General features: G+C 36.5%; 1 protein-coding gene and 1 long non-coding RNA gene across 2 annotated transcripts; both read left to right on the forward strand.

Annotated features, from left to right (window-relative positions):
- The first annotated feature begins 949 nt into the window (after nucleotides 1–949).
- On the forward strand, nucleotides 950–1518 carry LOC145683284 (activating signal cointegrator 1 complex subunit 3-like). The gene has a single exon (XM_081754650.1). The coding sequence runs from the start codon at nucleotides 1181–1183 to the stop codon at nucleotides 1508–1510; it is 330 nt and encodes a 109-aa protein (XP_081610776.1). The 5' UTR covers nucleotides 950–1180; the 3' UTR covers nucleotides 1511–1518.
- A 4061-nt stretch (nucleotides 1519–5579) lies between these two features.
- LOC145683285 (uncharacterized) lies at nucleotides 5580–12165 on the forward strand. Its single transcript, XR_014130996.1, has 3 exons — nucleotides 5580–5684; nucleotides 9968–10094; nucleotides 11482–12165. It is a non-coding gene; the product is annotated as an uncharacterized LOC145683285 (long non-coding RNA).
- Nucleotides 12166–16029: the final 3864 nt, after the last annotated feature.

Below are 16029 nucleotides of genomic sequence, written 5' to 3' on the forward strand. Positions count from 1 at the left end.
TCTATTTAAACTGACTATTACTTTTTATTGGAGCGAAAAAGTGTGATTACGTTCTTTTAGTACTATTTGGCTAAAGGCAAATATTATCAAAATGTATGCTTATAGGATGACCGAATTATGCCAGCTTGTTAGTATCATTACTATCTTAATGATGGGGACACGGTGGTATAGTTGTAGGGAGCTTACCTCGGGTGTGTGGAATCTCCGACCAATTAAGTTTATGGTAGACAAAATTAATTTTCTCGGGACACTCCCATTTCCTCCTGCATTTTCATTCCATCAATTCTTCGATCATCGTTCACTCATCTCCCTTAGCCTGAAGGGCGTAATCGTAGGACGTTAAACCGAAAGATCTCATTTAATTTTTACTATATCAGTGAACACATGAATTGTGTAGATTGCAGTACAAATCTTGGAATTTGGATAATATGGCGTTATATACTTTGTAAGATGTGAAAATATCAATTGGAAGAGGTAATAAAATATTACTGCGGAATTGGTTTTGTTTGTGAGATTAACCCACTGTATTAGGTTGAGTTGCTTTTATGATATTTCAAAGCAGTGATATTGTAAGTTTATTCGACATATGCACATTATTTCTAAGAAGCCTGTATAAAACACTTCCTGCAGCTTTTAAATCCGTGTTAAAGTTTCAGATTCATGTTGTATTACTTATTATTCGTTCTCAGAATTAGTCTTGTAAAGAGCTATCTGGTGTTGAATTTGATAGTAAATTTTGGTTGCGTACAGTTTCGTCTGCTCCGGTCTCAACAGGCGGTTTACTGAGCGAACTAAAATCTTGTTGACTCCCAAGTGATGGTGCAGAATCTCATGAATGTGTGTACTACTGCATGTACTGTGATTAGCCTTGTCAACAGTTATTTGATTGTCTTCTATACTAATGCATGTGCTTTCATTAACCTTGTGAATAGTTATTCGACTGATTTCTTATAAGGTATTTTTCGTAGCAGCAGAGTTAATGTTGATTACCGCTGTCTTTGGGTGTCCACTACGTACGACGGTGCTAGTATTAAGTTATTAGCCCTATATTTTTCAGCGACGTCTGTTCTTAGAAGTTTCAAATCATTTCTCGTATCTTTTGTTTTATAGTTACTTGCAAAAAAGTAAAAATTGGAATTCTTTTGCTTCCAATACCTTCTAAAAACAAAATCCAATACAAATGTTGTTGTTTGTGTTCCAGGGAATGATTGATGTATGCGCGGAAAGAGGTTGGCTGGCCACAACCCTTCAGATCCAGTGTTTGATGCAGATGGTGATTCAGGCAGCATGGATGCAGGAGTCTCCGTTCCTCACTCTCCCGTATATCGAGCGTCAGCACCTCTACTTATTTACGAAATCTGCGGCATTTGTGAAAGGAATGAAACCAGGCTGTGGCTCGTATGTAACCACGTTGCCTCAGCTTCAGCAGATGTGCTTCAGAAACTACACAGCGCTGGCCAACATCTTGCGGTCAGAGTTGACGGAGCCGCAGATAGAACAGGTAGAATAAGTTATTGAAATACAAAGCATGTGCAATTGCACAAGATCTCCAGTGTAATGTCGGGTGTATATATAATATTGATTATATTGATCAGTTTACAGTACGTATATAGAACTAATAATGACAGAACTGGTGTTAAGATAAAGCATTCAGAACATTCGTTTCCAGCCCTACGAATGTAAAATACCCTATTTAGTATCTATATATTAAAATGTTAGGTTTCTATGTTTTTTAATGGTCTCGGAAAGTTTATATGTTTGTGGTCAGTTCTTTTAACAGTGACACCTCGGAAACCACTAGCTGTAGAAAGATGCTGTTTTCACTGATCGATTCCAAATTTTGCGTAGATAGTTCAGTTCTAATTGAATATTTAAAAAGTGACCGTCGTTTCATTATTACATTTTTAGGTGTACACTGCAAGTATTGAAATTTTAAAAAGCATCATATCCTAGTAGTTATACATTCCAACACCACATATTTGTATACAGGGGTTGTATATTTCCGGCATTTGTTTCATCGCCAAATGGTAATGAAAAACGAGGCATAACCATTTCTCCAGTCTAAGATGAATCTTTGATGTTTTGGAGTGCGTTGCCCAATGAACATCATACATCACTGAAATGTTGTGTTCAGTAATTCACCCAATGTTGAAGTGTTTGAATCTGACGTTTACTTTGTTCAACAAGATAGACATCACCCGTGCTTGAATATTAGTATTCAATACCTAAAAAGTTGCAAAATATATAGGGAGCTTGGTGATGCGGTTTATGATTTTAAGAAATGTGATTTTCTAAAGTTATATCAGCTTTTGAAGATTAAGAAATGGGATTCGTTGTATGTAATTAAAGATGTAGGTGAAGGTATTAATTACTTTTATTCTGAATTGTATAAAGTACTTGATGAAAGTGCACTTAAAAAGTCAAAGAGTAAGCATTTGTACCCGCCTTGGTTTACTACTGATGTAATTAAAAACTTAAAGAAGAAAGATCGTCTTAGAAGTGCATTTAACAATTCTAAACGCTATTCTGATTATATACGTTTTGTTGATATTAGGAAACAACTTAAGTTTAGTATTGAACTGGCTTATAAAAATTATAATGAGAAAATAGAAGAGAACATCACTAAAGAACCTAAGGTATTCTGGAGATATGTAAATAGTAGAAGATGTCCAAATTCGACTAAGAAACATTCTGTTCTTGAGTACAACGATAAAATTATCGATAATAAATTAAAATGTGAAGCTTTTGCCACACATTTTCAATCCGTTTATAGTTCAGAACGACCTAATTTAGATTTATCTGAAATATACTCAATTACAACACCTTCATCCGCAGATATAATGGTTTTAGATAAGATATATGAATTTGAAGTTGAAGCAGCAATAAATAAAATAAAAAGTAAAAGATCATTTGGTCATGATAGTATACCATCTTATATTTTTAAGGGCTGTAAAGAATTCCTCATCAAACCATTGACTTATTTGTTCAATTTGTCTTTGCATCAAGGAAAATTTCCAGCAAAATTTAAAATTTCAGCGGTATGCCCATTTCCTAAAGTTAATCCAGTAAGATTGATAGAAGATCATAGACCAATTAATCTGATACCTTCTCCTGCTAAAATATTTGAAGCTGTTATTTATAAACATCTATTCAATCATGTTTCTAGATATTTGTCTAACTCTCAATATGGCTTTAGGTGTAATCGATCAACTACTTCAAATTTATTGGTTATGAATCAAGTAATTAATGACTCTTTCAGTAGAGGGACACAAGTAGATGTAATATATACAGACTTTAAACGAGCTTTCGACTTAGTTAACCATGGTGTACTTCTTAGAAACCTGAGAATGTTTGGCATATCGAGGGATTTAATTAAATTGTTTTATTCATATTTAACTGAAAGAATGCAATATATAATCTTTAATAATATCAAATCTAAACAACATTCAGTATATTCAGGGGTACCTCAAGGATCAAATTTAGGTCCTTTACTTTTTCTGATAATGATTAATGATCTACCAGAAGCTTTTAAACATACATCATGCCTGATATTTGCAGACGACACCAAATTATATAATGAAATCCAAACAGAGAGGGATTGTAATACATTACAGTCGGATATAAATAGACTAAGTGAGTGGTGTATGAAAAACAAATTCCAACTGAATATTTCTAAATGTTATGTAATGACTTATACACTCAACAAAAAACAAATATTGTTTGAATATATTAGGAAATCAGAGGTTAAAAAGAAAGGAAATTGTAAGAGATCTGGGGGTATGGTTTGACATGAATTTGAAATTCAAACACAATATAAATATAATAACTAATGAAGCTTTTAAAATGCTCGGTTTTATAAAAAGGTCAAGTCATTATTTTAAAAGTACTAGAACTATATTATCGTTATATGATGAATTTGTACGATCAAAATTAGAATATGCATCTATAGTTTGGGATATTTTTTTAAGATATAACACTATTTGTATAAACCTCCTTTTTTCTAGTGGCAACAATTTAATTTTTTAAAGAAGAACTTTGTAAGAAATATAATGTGTTTGTATACCAAATATTTTATAGGCAGTATATTTCAATAATTTGTTTTGAACTTTCTCAATTTGTTGTTTTTGACACTGATAAAAAGTATCCCAAACTATAGATGCATATTCTAATTTTGATCGTACAAATTCATTATATAACGATAATATAGTTCTAGTATTTTTAAAATAATGACTTGACCTTTTTATAAAACCGAGCATTTTAAAAGCTTCATTAGTTATTATATTTATATTGTGTTTGAATTTCAAATTCATGTCAAACCATACCCCCAGATCTCTTACAATTTCCTTTCTTTTTAACCTCTGATTTCCTATAATATATTCAAACAATATTTGATTTTTGTTGAGTGTATAAGTCATTACATAACATTTAGAAATATTCAGTTGGAATTTGTTTTTCATACATCACTCACTTAGTCTATTTATATCCGACTGTAATGTATTACAATCCCTCTCTGTTTGGATTTCATTATATAATTTGGTGTCGTCTGCAAATATCAGGCATGATGTATGTTTAAAAGCTTCTGGTAGATCATTAATCATTATCAGAAAAAGTAAAGGACCTAAATTTGATCCTTGAGGTACCCCTGAATATACTGAATGTTGTTTAGATTTGATATTATTAAAGATTATATATTGCATTCTTTCAGTTAAATATGAATAAAACAATTTAATTAAATCCCTCGATATGCCAAACATTCTCAGGTTTCTAAGAAGTACACCATGGTTAACTAAGTCGAAAGCTCGTTTAAAGTCTGTATATATTACATCTACTTGTGTCCCTCTACTGAAAGAGTCATTAATTACTTGATTCATAACCAATAAATACTCCGTTGCGGAGGATATTGTCAATTAGATTTTTTTCGTCAGTGAGGATGCGCACCATGTATGTTGGCCCATTTGCGTTTTTGATTCGTATTGCCCGCTTCGGATGGAGACCTTCCTCTTTCAGTTCCTCCAAGATGTCCTGCTCAGTGAGAGTGGGATCAACACCACGAATCACAGCCGATAGGAGAGCAGTGCGTCGGGGTGGTGGTGGTGTCTTCGAAGTTGTAGGTGTTAGTAGTTGGATTTTTGCGTCTGGTCCAAACATTGCCGGTCCTACTTTATTGATAAGTTGTTGATACAGTTTACCATTAGTTGTTTTTAGAATAATGCCATTCTGGGTTTTGATAAGTTGGTGCAAATCTAGTTTATTGCAGTAGCGCATAAGCTGTTGGTAAAACGATTTAATAGTTGCGTAAGCTGGGCTCCCAAGTAGCACAGTCACGTCATAAACACGTCTTTTTTTGGGGTTCGAATTCCAAATGACGTCTTTTGAAAATTTGGAACGTCTTTATCACGTACCAAAATGGTAACAAAAATGACGTGTCAAACATGACCTAAATTGTACGTGTTTATCACGTGCCAGAATGGTACAAAGAATCACGTGTCGGACATCACAAAAAAATAGACGTCTTTTTTAGGTGCTAAAAAGCGCGGACGTTCCCCGTACTGTAACTGCAGTTTGAGCAGTGCATGCTGGGAATCGTGAGCCATTTGCGGAATCGTGTTTTGATGGTATTGTTTGTGACTAGAAATAATGTGTTTTGTTGAAGTCACCTGTGATAAAGGTCAGCTTTAAGACAAGTAAGTATAATTCCTATCCTATTCCTATCTAGGTGCATTCTGTGTAAAATTCAGCAGATTGAATATTCTACGGTTTCTTATTACAGTGTATTAAAATACCGTAGAAAGAACGAGGATACCTACATTAGGTTAACATATGCAGACGCCTGTATCAAATTAAATATTTTAGGTAGAATACTATATAAAATGTTAATAGTGAAGGTAGTAAAATGATAATGTATGTGTTTTTATTCTCAATAAACCGTATATGGGAGTGAGTATGCATGGGAAAGTATGTCATTCTGTGGTGCAGTTTAATTATACAGATCCGTAGATTGTAAAATATACGAAAAAAATTGGACAAGTCTTTAATTTGCCTATTTCATGTCGAGAACAGGACCAACCAACCTCCGCGGGGCTTCTAACCCGTTCCTACTACTACTACTTATACTATGAATCCGTATAATAAAAGCTGCACGCATTGTGGTACTATTTGCCAAGGCGAAAGACTGATAAATACAAGCAAACAACGAGATGACAGTAAGTGTATGCTTTTGGAGGCATTACTGGAACAGACGGTTCTACTAAATTTTAATACATTTCTTACATTTTCAGGTTAGGTTAGAGCATTGTATTTCCTATAGCAGAATATGCACTAAATGAGGAGCTCCATTACTACTTGCAGATTGACTTCACGGGGGTTAGTGTAAATATAGAGTAGACGCATGAGGCAAGGTTCTAGAACACAGGTACCCCTTCCCACTTAATTGTAACAAAGACAGAAAACAACGTGCCGTGCGGGGCTCTAACCCACCTTCACTCGCTGACGCTCGCTCAACAATACTATGTGAATTAAATGTTAAACTTTGGTACAGAAAAGAACCAATCTAGCTGTTAACCTATATGGGGGGGGGGACTTGTGTTCTAGAACCTTCCCGACGCGTAGCATATTAAGTACAGTGCATAAAACACGAAATAACTTTTGCTAGGTGCCCACTAAAAAGCACAAATGCATTCTATTGGAATCAGTGCAGGAGCACAGCAAGAGGGCCCGAGCGGCAACGAGGGGGTGCGTTCGTAGGGAACAGGCACGTCAGCGACGGGGACTATGTGCGTAAAGAAGGATAATGGAAAAGCACACTTACGCTTACAATGATTTCACTATCACTCAAAATGCGGCTTCACTCGAGCAGACGGTTCTACCAAATATAAAATTTATAGGTAAAATATTATAAGAAACATTTTTCGTGAAGGAATGAGAGTGTGAATATAAGTAATTACTGTCAGTGTACAGCATATTGAAATGAATTTTAAGTGATCAGTGAAAGTATTGCATATGTAAGTGTGGTCTTCCACTATTCTCGTTTAGACGTATATTCCCCGTCGCTGACGCGCCTGCTCCCTACGGACGCATCCCGTCGCTGCCGTTCGGACCCTGTTGCTGTGCTCCTACCCCTGCTTTTTAGTGGGGAGCTGAAATAAATTGGTTCGTGTTTTATTCACTGAAATTGTTACGCTTTACGTCCACGCTGTATTTGTACTGAGGCCTGAAGTCAATCTGCAAGCACTAATGGAGCTTCTGATTTAGTTCATGCTCTGCTAAAAGAAATGCGTTGTTCTAACCTGATATGAAACTGTAAGAAATATGTCAAAATTTGGTAGAACCGTCTGCTCGAATAATGCCCAAAATTCATTTCAATTTGCTCTGTACTGATATTAATTACTGACATTCACACTTTTATTCCTTCACAAAAATATGTTTTACATCGTATGTTACCTATGAATTTTCTGTTAGGTAGAACCGACTGCTCGAGTGAACCTCTTTGGGAAATGACCCTCGGCAATTGTTGCAATGCCAACCGTGTATGACTTCAAAGTTAGAAACAACGAGCCCTATGGAAGTTCTAACCCCTTCGCTCACTCAGTTATGTTTTGTTTAACCTTTTGTAGCACTACTGTCTTAAATCTAGTGAAAAAATCCACAAAATAGATGAATATTTGGTAGACCCGTTTGCTAAAGTAGTGCCCCCATTGTATATGTGCATAATCAGTGGGAGGATATTACCCCAGTTGAGACAAGGTGACCAGAACTTTTACTTTCAGAAACGGGACGCATACGAATCGGCGCGGGGGGTGGGGTGACTTCCACATTGCATTTTGGGACTCAGCAGTGTTTTCAATTTACAAAATACAAAGTAAGAATGATAACACAGCGTTTCTAACTTAAGTATTACCCAACAATACTTTTAACTACTTCAACACTCAGAATTCCCACTCAATTTCCACTTGAACCACAGAACACTCAATTCTCATTTGAATATTCAGAAGTTCTAGGCACGGGTGAACCTTCCCAGTAAGTGTTGGTACGGAAGACTGTAGAATTAGCATTGGCTATTTATATTTTGAATAATAATTACGGGACACCTGGGTCATGTTTGCTTAAAAACGGGACATTTAGGCGTCCCGTTTGAGAATCTGAAAGAAACGGGACAACGGTTGAAAATAAGGGACTGTCCCGGCCAAAACGGGACGTCTGGTCACCTTGAGTTGAGAGCACTCTCAAACTGCAACCATCGCCCTGCTGCACCTACACACCCTCACAAGACACTTGGCTACCGTAACTGTGCTACAGAATTCGGTGTGGAAATCATAATAATGTAACGGGTTTTTGACGGGTTTTTGACTGTTCGAATATTTTGTTGATTAATTGAGTAGACAGCTCCCTCGCATTTTAGATTACAGTACTTACTCCAGTGCCAGCATGTGATGATGGATACTTATCAATGTTGCCACTGAAGTTCAAAAAAATATATTCCAGCTCAATTAAGTATCCTCTACATGACTATATTATTATGATTTCCACTGCTAATCGTGAAACGGTTCAAAGGAAACCAAATGTCTTATTAAGGGACCGTGGTTGGGGGCTGGTGCTGGTTCCAGTCAGATGTGTTTAAGAGAGCTCTTGACATAGGGAATATCCTCCTAATGTTTATGCGCACATTAACAACGGAAGTCTCTTTGGGTCAAAAACCTGCTTTCAGGTGGAACACCAATTCCTCATCATTAAAAAGAAATGAAATTAAATATTTAGTTTCACGCCCCAGGAAAGGCACCGAGCCTAAGGAAGATGGTGATAATGAAATGTGAAAAATGGTGGTATGAAGAAAGTGGGCGGAAACGGGAGAGTGTCGAGAAAACTCAGGCACATGGAGTTTGTCCACCACAAAGCCCACTTGGCACGAGCTGGGATCAAACCAGGGACCCCACGCACTAGAAGTGAACGCTCTACCACTGAGGCACTGCAGCTCCATCAGTAAAAAAAAAAAAAACATACCTCATTGCTTCGGGGCTTACATATCTGCTGCCACCAAAAGGAAGGTGTGTACACAACAGGGGTGGATCCAGAGGTGACGACTGCCCCTCCCAGAGTAGGATATTTTTTATTTTTTTTTTTAAAAAATAAAACCTACCCCAGAATTGGAGCTCTTGATTTTTTCAAGTTTGTATTATAAATGTAAGATAAAAACTTTTTTTTTTCACTTTGCAGAATTTAAATGAAGCAATACATAGCAAGAAATTACTTGCCTTGGTGTACGCAGGTAGTCATTTGTGTTCTTTGTGTTCAAGATGCGATATTTTACGCTCTCACTCCGTTCTCAAAACCGATCCCTGCTTCTTATGGGGCCGCGGTGGCTCAGTAGTAGAGCGTTCACCTCTGGTCCCGGGTTCGATCCCAGCCCCCGCCAAGTGAACTTTGTGGTGGACAAACACCGTGTGCGTGGGTTTTCTCGGGGTTCTCCCTTTCCCTCCCACTTTCTTCATTCCACCATTTCATCCATTACTCATCATCACCGTCTCCTTTAGCCTAATCAGCATAATCGTGGGACGTAAAACTCAAAGATTTTCCGATCCCTGCTTCTTGTTAACAACGGGCAGACAATAATCCATAAAATCTATCTGTCCACAAGTTTGTCAATATTTATTTTGCGTATCTTTCCATTTAAGAAGTGGCCATTCCTGCATCGGATTGGGACGATTTCGGACTCTTCTTCACACCTTCCTTTACGCTGAAAATATCCAGAACAGAAAGCATGTGAAATTTATGGCTGATATTTCCCTGCCAACTTATTTTTTTCTATAAGCTCTTTTTTTTTGATACAAAATGTAGTAAAAACCCACTTTACTGTTTACATAAAATTAAACTGCTTCATTTCATGTTAAATGTATTTAGTCGTTGTAATAAGCCTAATTGTAAATACATGTTATTTGCCAAAATAAGCCTTGTATGTACTCCCACTTTCCAGAGCGTGTGGCCAATGCTCCTGCAAATGATGAATTGATCAACAGCAGACCACCTGACCCCTTTCTGCTCGTCGAGCTGCTCTAGAAATATCACTGTGGAGGATGACATACATACCAAAGTTGCGACAGGTGAGTTTTTGACATGTTATTTTATAATACCCATGTAAGAAAATGCCGAGTAAGAAGAAAAGAAACAAAGTAGTAATATTTTATTAGTACTTAACTAAAATAAAATAATTGTTGAACAAGGCAATACTTTTATATAAATGAAATATTCAATTTAACGTTCCACGATCAGGCACTGAGGCTAAGGGAGTCGGTGATGATGAGAAGTGAATTAAATGGTGGAATGAAGAATGTGGTAAAAAATTGGAGAACTCCAAGAAAAGCCGCTTGAAGTGAGCTGGGATCGAATCATTGGCCCCAAGCACCAGAGGTGAACGCTCTATCACCGAGCCACAGCTGCGCCAATTTTATTTAAATGTAACTGTTTCAGCAACTACCCTTGTCTTCTTCAGATACACTCTATTTATTTATTTATTTATTATATTAGATTTTTAAAGGTTTCCCTGTTTATTAATTTTTATTCCTTCAGCAATTATTTTATTTGACTTGAGTATTTATATATAAGCAAAGCTTTAATATGGAATGTATCACATGTTATAGTGTTCGCGCTTTTTTTTTTTGAATGGATAAAAGTACTCCTCCCGAAAATATTTTTCTCAACAGAGGGGTAGAATATAATTTTCACCAAAGAGAAGTTTTATTATTATTATTATTATTATTATTATTATTATTATTATTATTATTATTATTATTATTATTAATAATAATAATAATAATAATAATAATAATAATAATAATAATAATAATAATAATAATAATAATAATAATAATAATAACTGCCGCAACTTCTAACCCTGCTCAGAACAAATAATGTGACGATTTTCACCCTACTCCTTGTAACAGAATTCTGGTTCTAGAAGTCTTATTTTTTAAAAATACTCCAGTAACAAGTGAGGGGGCGTTTGCTCACAATTTTTTTACTTTTCGGAATACATAAGTTGTACACCATTTTGTTTGTATCAATATCGTATCAATATACTTGATCGTCACTTTTAGCTCACATCCTAAAGTTGGTCTTGGAGTGGCATTTTATATTGTGAGCACATACGTAATGTAGCCTTCTATGAGTGTTTCAGAATTATTTGTCATGTATCTGTATATACAAAGTCTTATATCCCCCAACTTGTTTGATCCTCCTGAACAATCAGAGTTAACAGCTGCAATAAAATCAAAAGTTAAGCTATTACAGAATAACTAAAATTAATGGTAGTTCAATTTCGCTGTTTGGAAGGCCGTTAAAAGTGTTACTTCATGCAAGCGAGTGCAGTAACTAATCGTTTTATTGCGTATTGATTGTAGTTACACATGACGTATTGTAATTATTTTTTAAAATTTTCTCCCCACCTGAAAAATTGCACTATGATTGTTCATGATTTTTTTTCTGTTTCAGTGTTCCTATCTGTCATCGTTGGGAGGAAAAGGGACCTTTCTCTGATGCTTGGTTTCCAAAGAGCTGGCGATGGAATTTAACTCCCGCGGAAAAAAGAGCAAAGTTCACGTTGTGCAAGCTAGCCTTAAAGACACTTATCATTCGTGAGTAAAAATAAAGATCTTCAAATGAACAAATGCCACAAATCTTCAAAATGTTAGTAGAAAGATATTCACTTCCATCTGCCTTGTTGTTTGAGGATGAAAAGGATTCGGCATGCTTGAAACATGTTGACCTGTTCCTCCTCGCTTTGTTGGAAATCAATGTAAAGGCATCTCTTTCGAGAACTAAAAGATGGAAGAAACTGCTACTGGTATAATAGATGGGATAATAAGTGGGATACTTACCGCAGTCCCCATTTTTAACCTACTTAAGCACGTGAGGCTTTTTTGATATGATGCTGCAAGTCTGTACTTTCAATAACTATGAAAGCTGTTTTCCTTCATACGAAATTTATAGAAAAATTTTATTCTTTTTATTTTATATTATTAAAAGATCTCTGTAAGTTTTAGATTATAACCAACAGATTTGCATTGTCTACATATTTCTTGTTTGTATTACAAATAATAAAGACAATCAGTGTTTCTTGTTGCATTACAAATAGCATGAATATTATTTTATACGACAAAACGTGCACATTGTACATATAACTAATAAATGTAGAATTCAAATTAATGGTTATGTGTTTTCGCTTTCATCCCTCAGAGATTAATTAATTTTAAGATGTACTTTCTTTTTCGATTTTTCACCTCCAAAATAAAGGTGTCTTAAATTGGAGTTATAAAAGTTTAGTCCTAAATTTTGCACTGTCAATAAAACCCATTGTTCTTGTGTATTGGAGTGTGTGTTGGATGTGTGTGGTTGTGTTTGTGTGTATGTATGCGCATACTAGCGTAATAATGGATAGCTATAAAATTTATGGAAGCACGTGTTGTACCGTAATTTCATTAAGAAGAAGGTACTAGTAAATACACATGAATAAATTCCAGTGACGAAATGAGTGGATTCTTCTTAGTACTAAGGGCCGCGGTGGCTCAGTGGTAGAGCGTTCACCTCTGGTGCTTGGGGTTCCGGGTTCGATCCCAGCCCCCGCCAAGTGAACTTTGTCCACGTAGTGGACAAACACCGTGTGCGTGGGTTTTCTCGGGGTTCTCCCGTCTCCTCCCACTTTCTTCATTCCACCATTTCATTCATTTCTCATTGTCACCGTCTCCTTTAGCCTAACCGGTATAAGCGTGGGACGTAAAACTCAAAGATTTCATTTCATTTCATTTTCTTAGGACTGTGAGTACAATGTTCCTTTATTTTTCCATTTCATTCTTTGTTTTTACCATGTTTATTCGTCTTTTCTCATTCTTAAAAGTTATGTAGGGCTTTTTTTTTTTCCGCCAAGGGTGAGTCTTACATTCGAGGGCTTTTTTTTATGTTTTTCAAGTCGATTCAATGCGTCTCGGTTTTCTTTTTAATGTGTGGCTTTAAATTTATCCTTTCGTGGAGCAAGCGCTGCCGTTTCTTTCCTGTTGCATTAGGTATATAATTATTCCTCGACAGCTATTGTATATTCGTTTCTTAATGTGTAGATAAATATACCACACATTAAGGCGAATATATACTCTTCAATAGGCTAGTATCCAAATACTAAAAAATATAAATCAACAACACTAGAGGTGGTTAATTGGATATGGAAATCCCCAATCCATAGATAATACGAACATTCGGAGAAGCGAAATTTCCAAATTCTTGGTACAGACCAATCAAATAGACCACAATACTTTGACGTTCCCCAATGTGTGCTTCCGAGAGAGGGTGGTGATGTATTTCGCTGTGGCAAGATCTAGGGTTCTTAGGGTCTATCCTGATCTGTTATTTATTACAATAACCCAGTGGTCTTACTTATCTGGTATAGGAGCTTGTAAATTATTATGCAAATTACAACACAATGGTGAAAAATCAAGCAGCAGCCACAAGGATAAATTTATTTTCATTATTGTTTTTACTTATAATAATCGTTGTCCAGTTGTTATTCGTAGACTTTTTTTTTACCCAAGAAAAGTGTTGCGGCCAGAGATCAGTTCAGAACTGTCAAGAAAAAAAACGCAGTTAAGAAAATAGAAAAAGTATGATTTTTTCTTTTTTATCATTTTTTTAAAAAATGTGTTGTAAGCTGTGTGTTTTAGAGTAGATATTATTATTATTATTATTATTATTATTATTATTATTATTATTATTATTATTATTATTATTATTATTATTATTATTCAGTTTCATATGTCCAAATAATCATAAATTGATGTGTATCCAGTGTTGACATTAGGAATCTCAATCTATGTATAGTAGGATCTCGATTATTCGACACAGTTTCAGGGTTATTTGTTTCAACCACTATTCAACCGATCTATTTCAAAATTTACAGGGCCAGAACTAGGTAGCCCTAGTAGCCTAACCCCTAACTTTGGTGCAAAACGGTTGAATAGGGGCTGGTAAATAGCCTCAAAAGTGTGGCGAATAATCGAGGTAGTACATGGATTGAAATTCCTAATATCAAAACTGCGGATGCACATCAATTTCTAATGGTTTTGACATTTGGAACTGAACAATCCTGTAAGACTTCCATGACATTTGAGGTAGCGAGAAGCAAAGGGGTGTAAGTGACATTTTCAATAGAGTATGTATGTCTCTAAAATGGATTCTGCATTGCAAAATATACAAACTGCATAATGAAGTTCGGCGTAGAGCATTTATGGGTAGACTTTCTATTGGACTGCGACGAGCTTCACCATCCAGTTTGTATATTTAGCTGTGCAGAATCCATTTTTGAGACATCCATACTTTACTGCAAATATCGCTTACACCCCTTTGCTTCTCGTCGCCTCATTTCGAGAACGCCCCCCTTCCAATTCACATGAAGGGTGTGAAAAAGACGTGATTTACACGTGGAAATCACGTAAAAAAGACGTGATTTACACGTCATTTCTATGACGTGTAAAAGACGTCATAAAAATCACGTCATATTCCCGGACATTTCCACGTGGGAAAAGACGTGTAAATCACGTCATGTTCGGTGTATTTTACGGTGTTTTACACCAAAAAACCACGTCTTTTCGACGTCGGTGTGCCGCTTGGGCTGACATTGGTGAACAGAATGTTGAAAATGGTGGGAGTGGTTGGATTGGTGACACCAATGTCCATAACATTTTCGAGAGAGGTAGCTGGCGTAACTTGCGGAGAGTTGGTATTAGACGCACCGGGAGTAGGTTTAGGAGGACTCAATAAGACTTCCGTGTAGGATAATCTGGCAGAAGAGCGGGAACGATCTCTATCACGAGGGGGAGAGCCCTCGGAGGATTGAGAGGAACTAGGAGCTTTTGCGCGTTTCTGCGACCGTGGAGCATCTCGCCTTGGTTCTCGCGGGGGTCCCATAACAGTAGAGGGAAGGCCTTGGTGTTTGCCTTTGGCAGATGAAAATTCCGGGGTCTTGGGCATTGTGTCAGTTGATAGTGACGTCAGAAAGGCAAAGCCTTTCTTCGGTCAGGAGCCGCCGGAACAGATGAAACAAAAGGATGAAACTATGAAGTAGGTAAAGCAGATAATCAGAGAAAGTAAAGAATTTGGTGTATCGCAAACACCGGAGTGTTGTGCGTACCCGGCTAGGATCAGTAAGGTGCCTGACGTTTCGCAAACACTAAGAGTGCAGCGCCCCGTACAGGTTATGAGCGGACTGAAACAACCGAAGTTAGTAAGTAACAAGGAAGCCCTATCTAAGAAACTGTGCGGCTCGGACCCGGAGGCCATTGTCGGCTCTAAGAAGAACCCTCCGCACGTTCTAAGAACTAACTAATAGAAGGAACAATTATCCTAAGTAGATATGGCACGACTTATAGACTTTCGACTATAGTCGCCAGGTGAGTATTTGTTTGACAAGTTCTATAGAGCAAAAGTATGCTTCCAACAGTAAAACTATCAACAAGAGGAGGAAGAACAAAATAAGATAAAAATGCATGGGCTATTCAGTTAATTGTTGATTCAGTTTGTTTTTGGACAAAGTTTGAATATGTTATCTCTGGAAGCAGGCCCGTGCTGGCCCACCGGGACACCGGGACGTGTCCCGGTGCACCCTCCGAAACATCACAGTATAAATAAAGTTACAAGTTTTTAGTAATAAATTCTTACAATTTTATTGGTAAAGAACCCGTGAAAGGTGCAGTGCGCCCTTTACATTAGGTGCCCTTGCGATTCCACATAAAAGATGAACGATTTTATTTAATCATCTGTATACCACTTATGTAGTATAAATACAGTTACTATTGGTAAAGAACCCGTGAAAGGTACAGTGCGCCTTTTACATAAGGCGCCCTACGAAACATCACATTATAGATAAATGGTTTTATTTATCCTGTGTACCAGATTTATATAAAAAAAATCCAAATAATGATTGTTAATAAAGAAGCTGTGAAGAATACAAGGCGCCCTTTACAATTCATACAGTTGCTATTCGCAGAGAACAGGTAA

Source organism: Thermobia domestica, chromosome 4 (assembly GCF_964235325.1).
Source record: "Thermobia domestica chromosome 4, izTheDome1.hap1.1, whole genome shotgun sequence".
Classification (NCBI taxonomy): domain Eukaryota; kingdom Metazoa; phylum Arthropoda; class Insecta; order Zygentoma; family Lepismatidae; genus Thermobia; species Thermobia domestica.

Bases quoted from the DNA above. Each gene is read 5' to 3' on its own strand.
- LOC145683284 (XM_081754650.1), top strand. From the start codon at position 1,181: ATGTTGTTGTTTGTGTTCCAGGGAATGATTGATGTATGCGCGGAAAGA.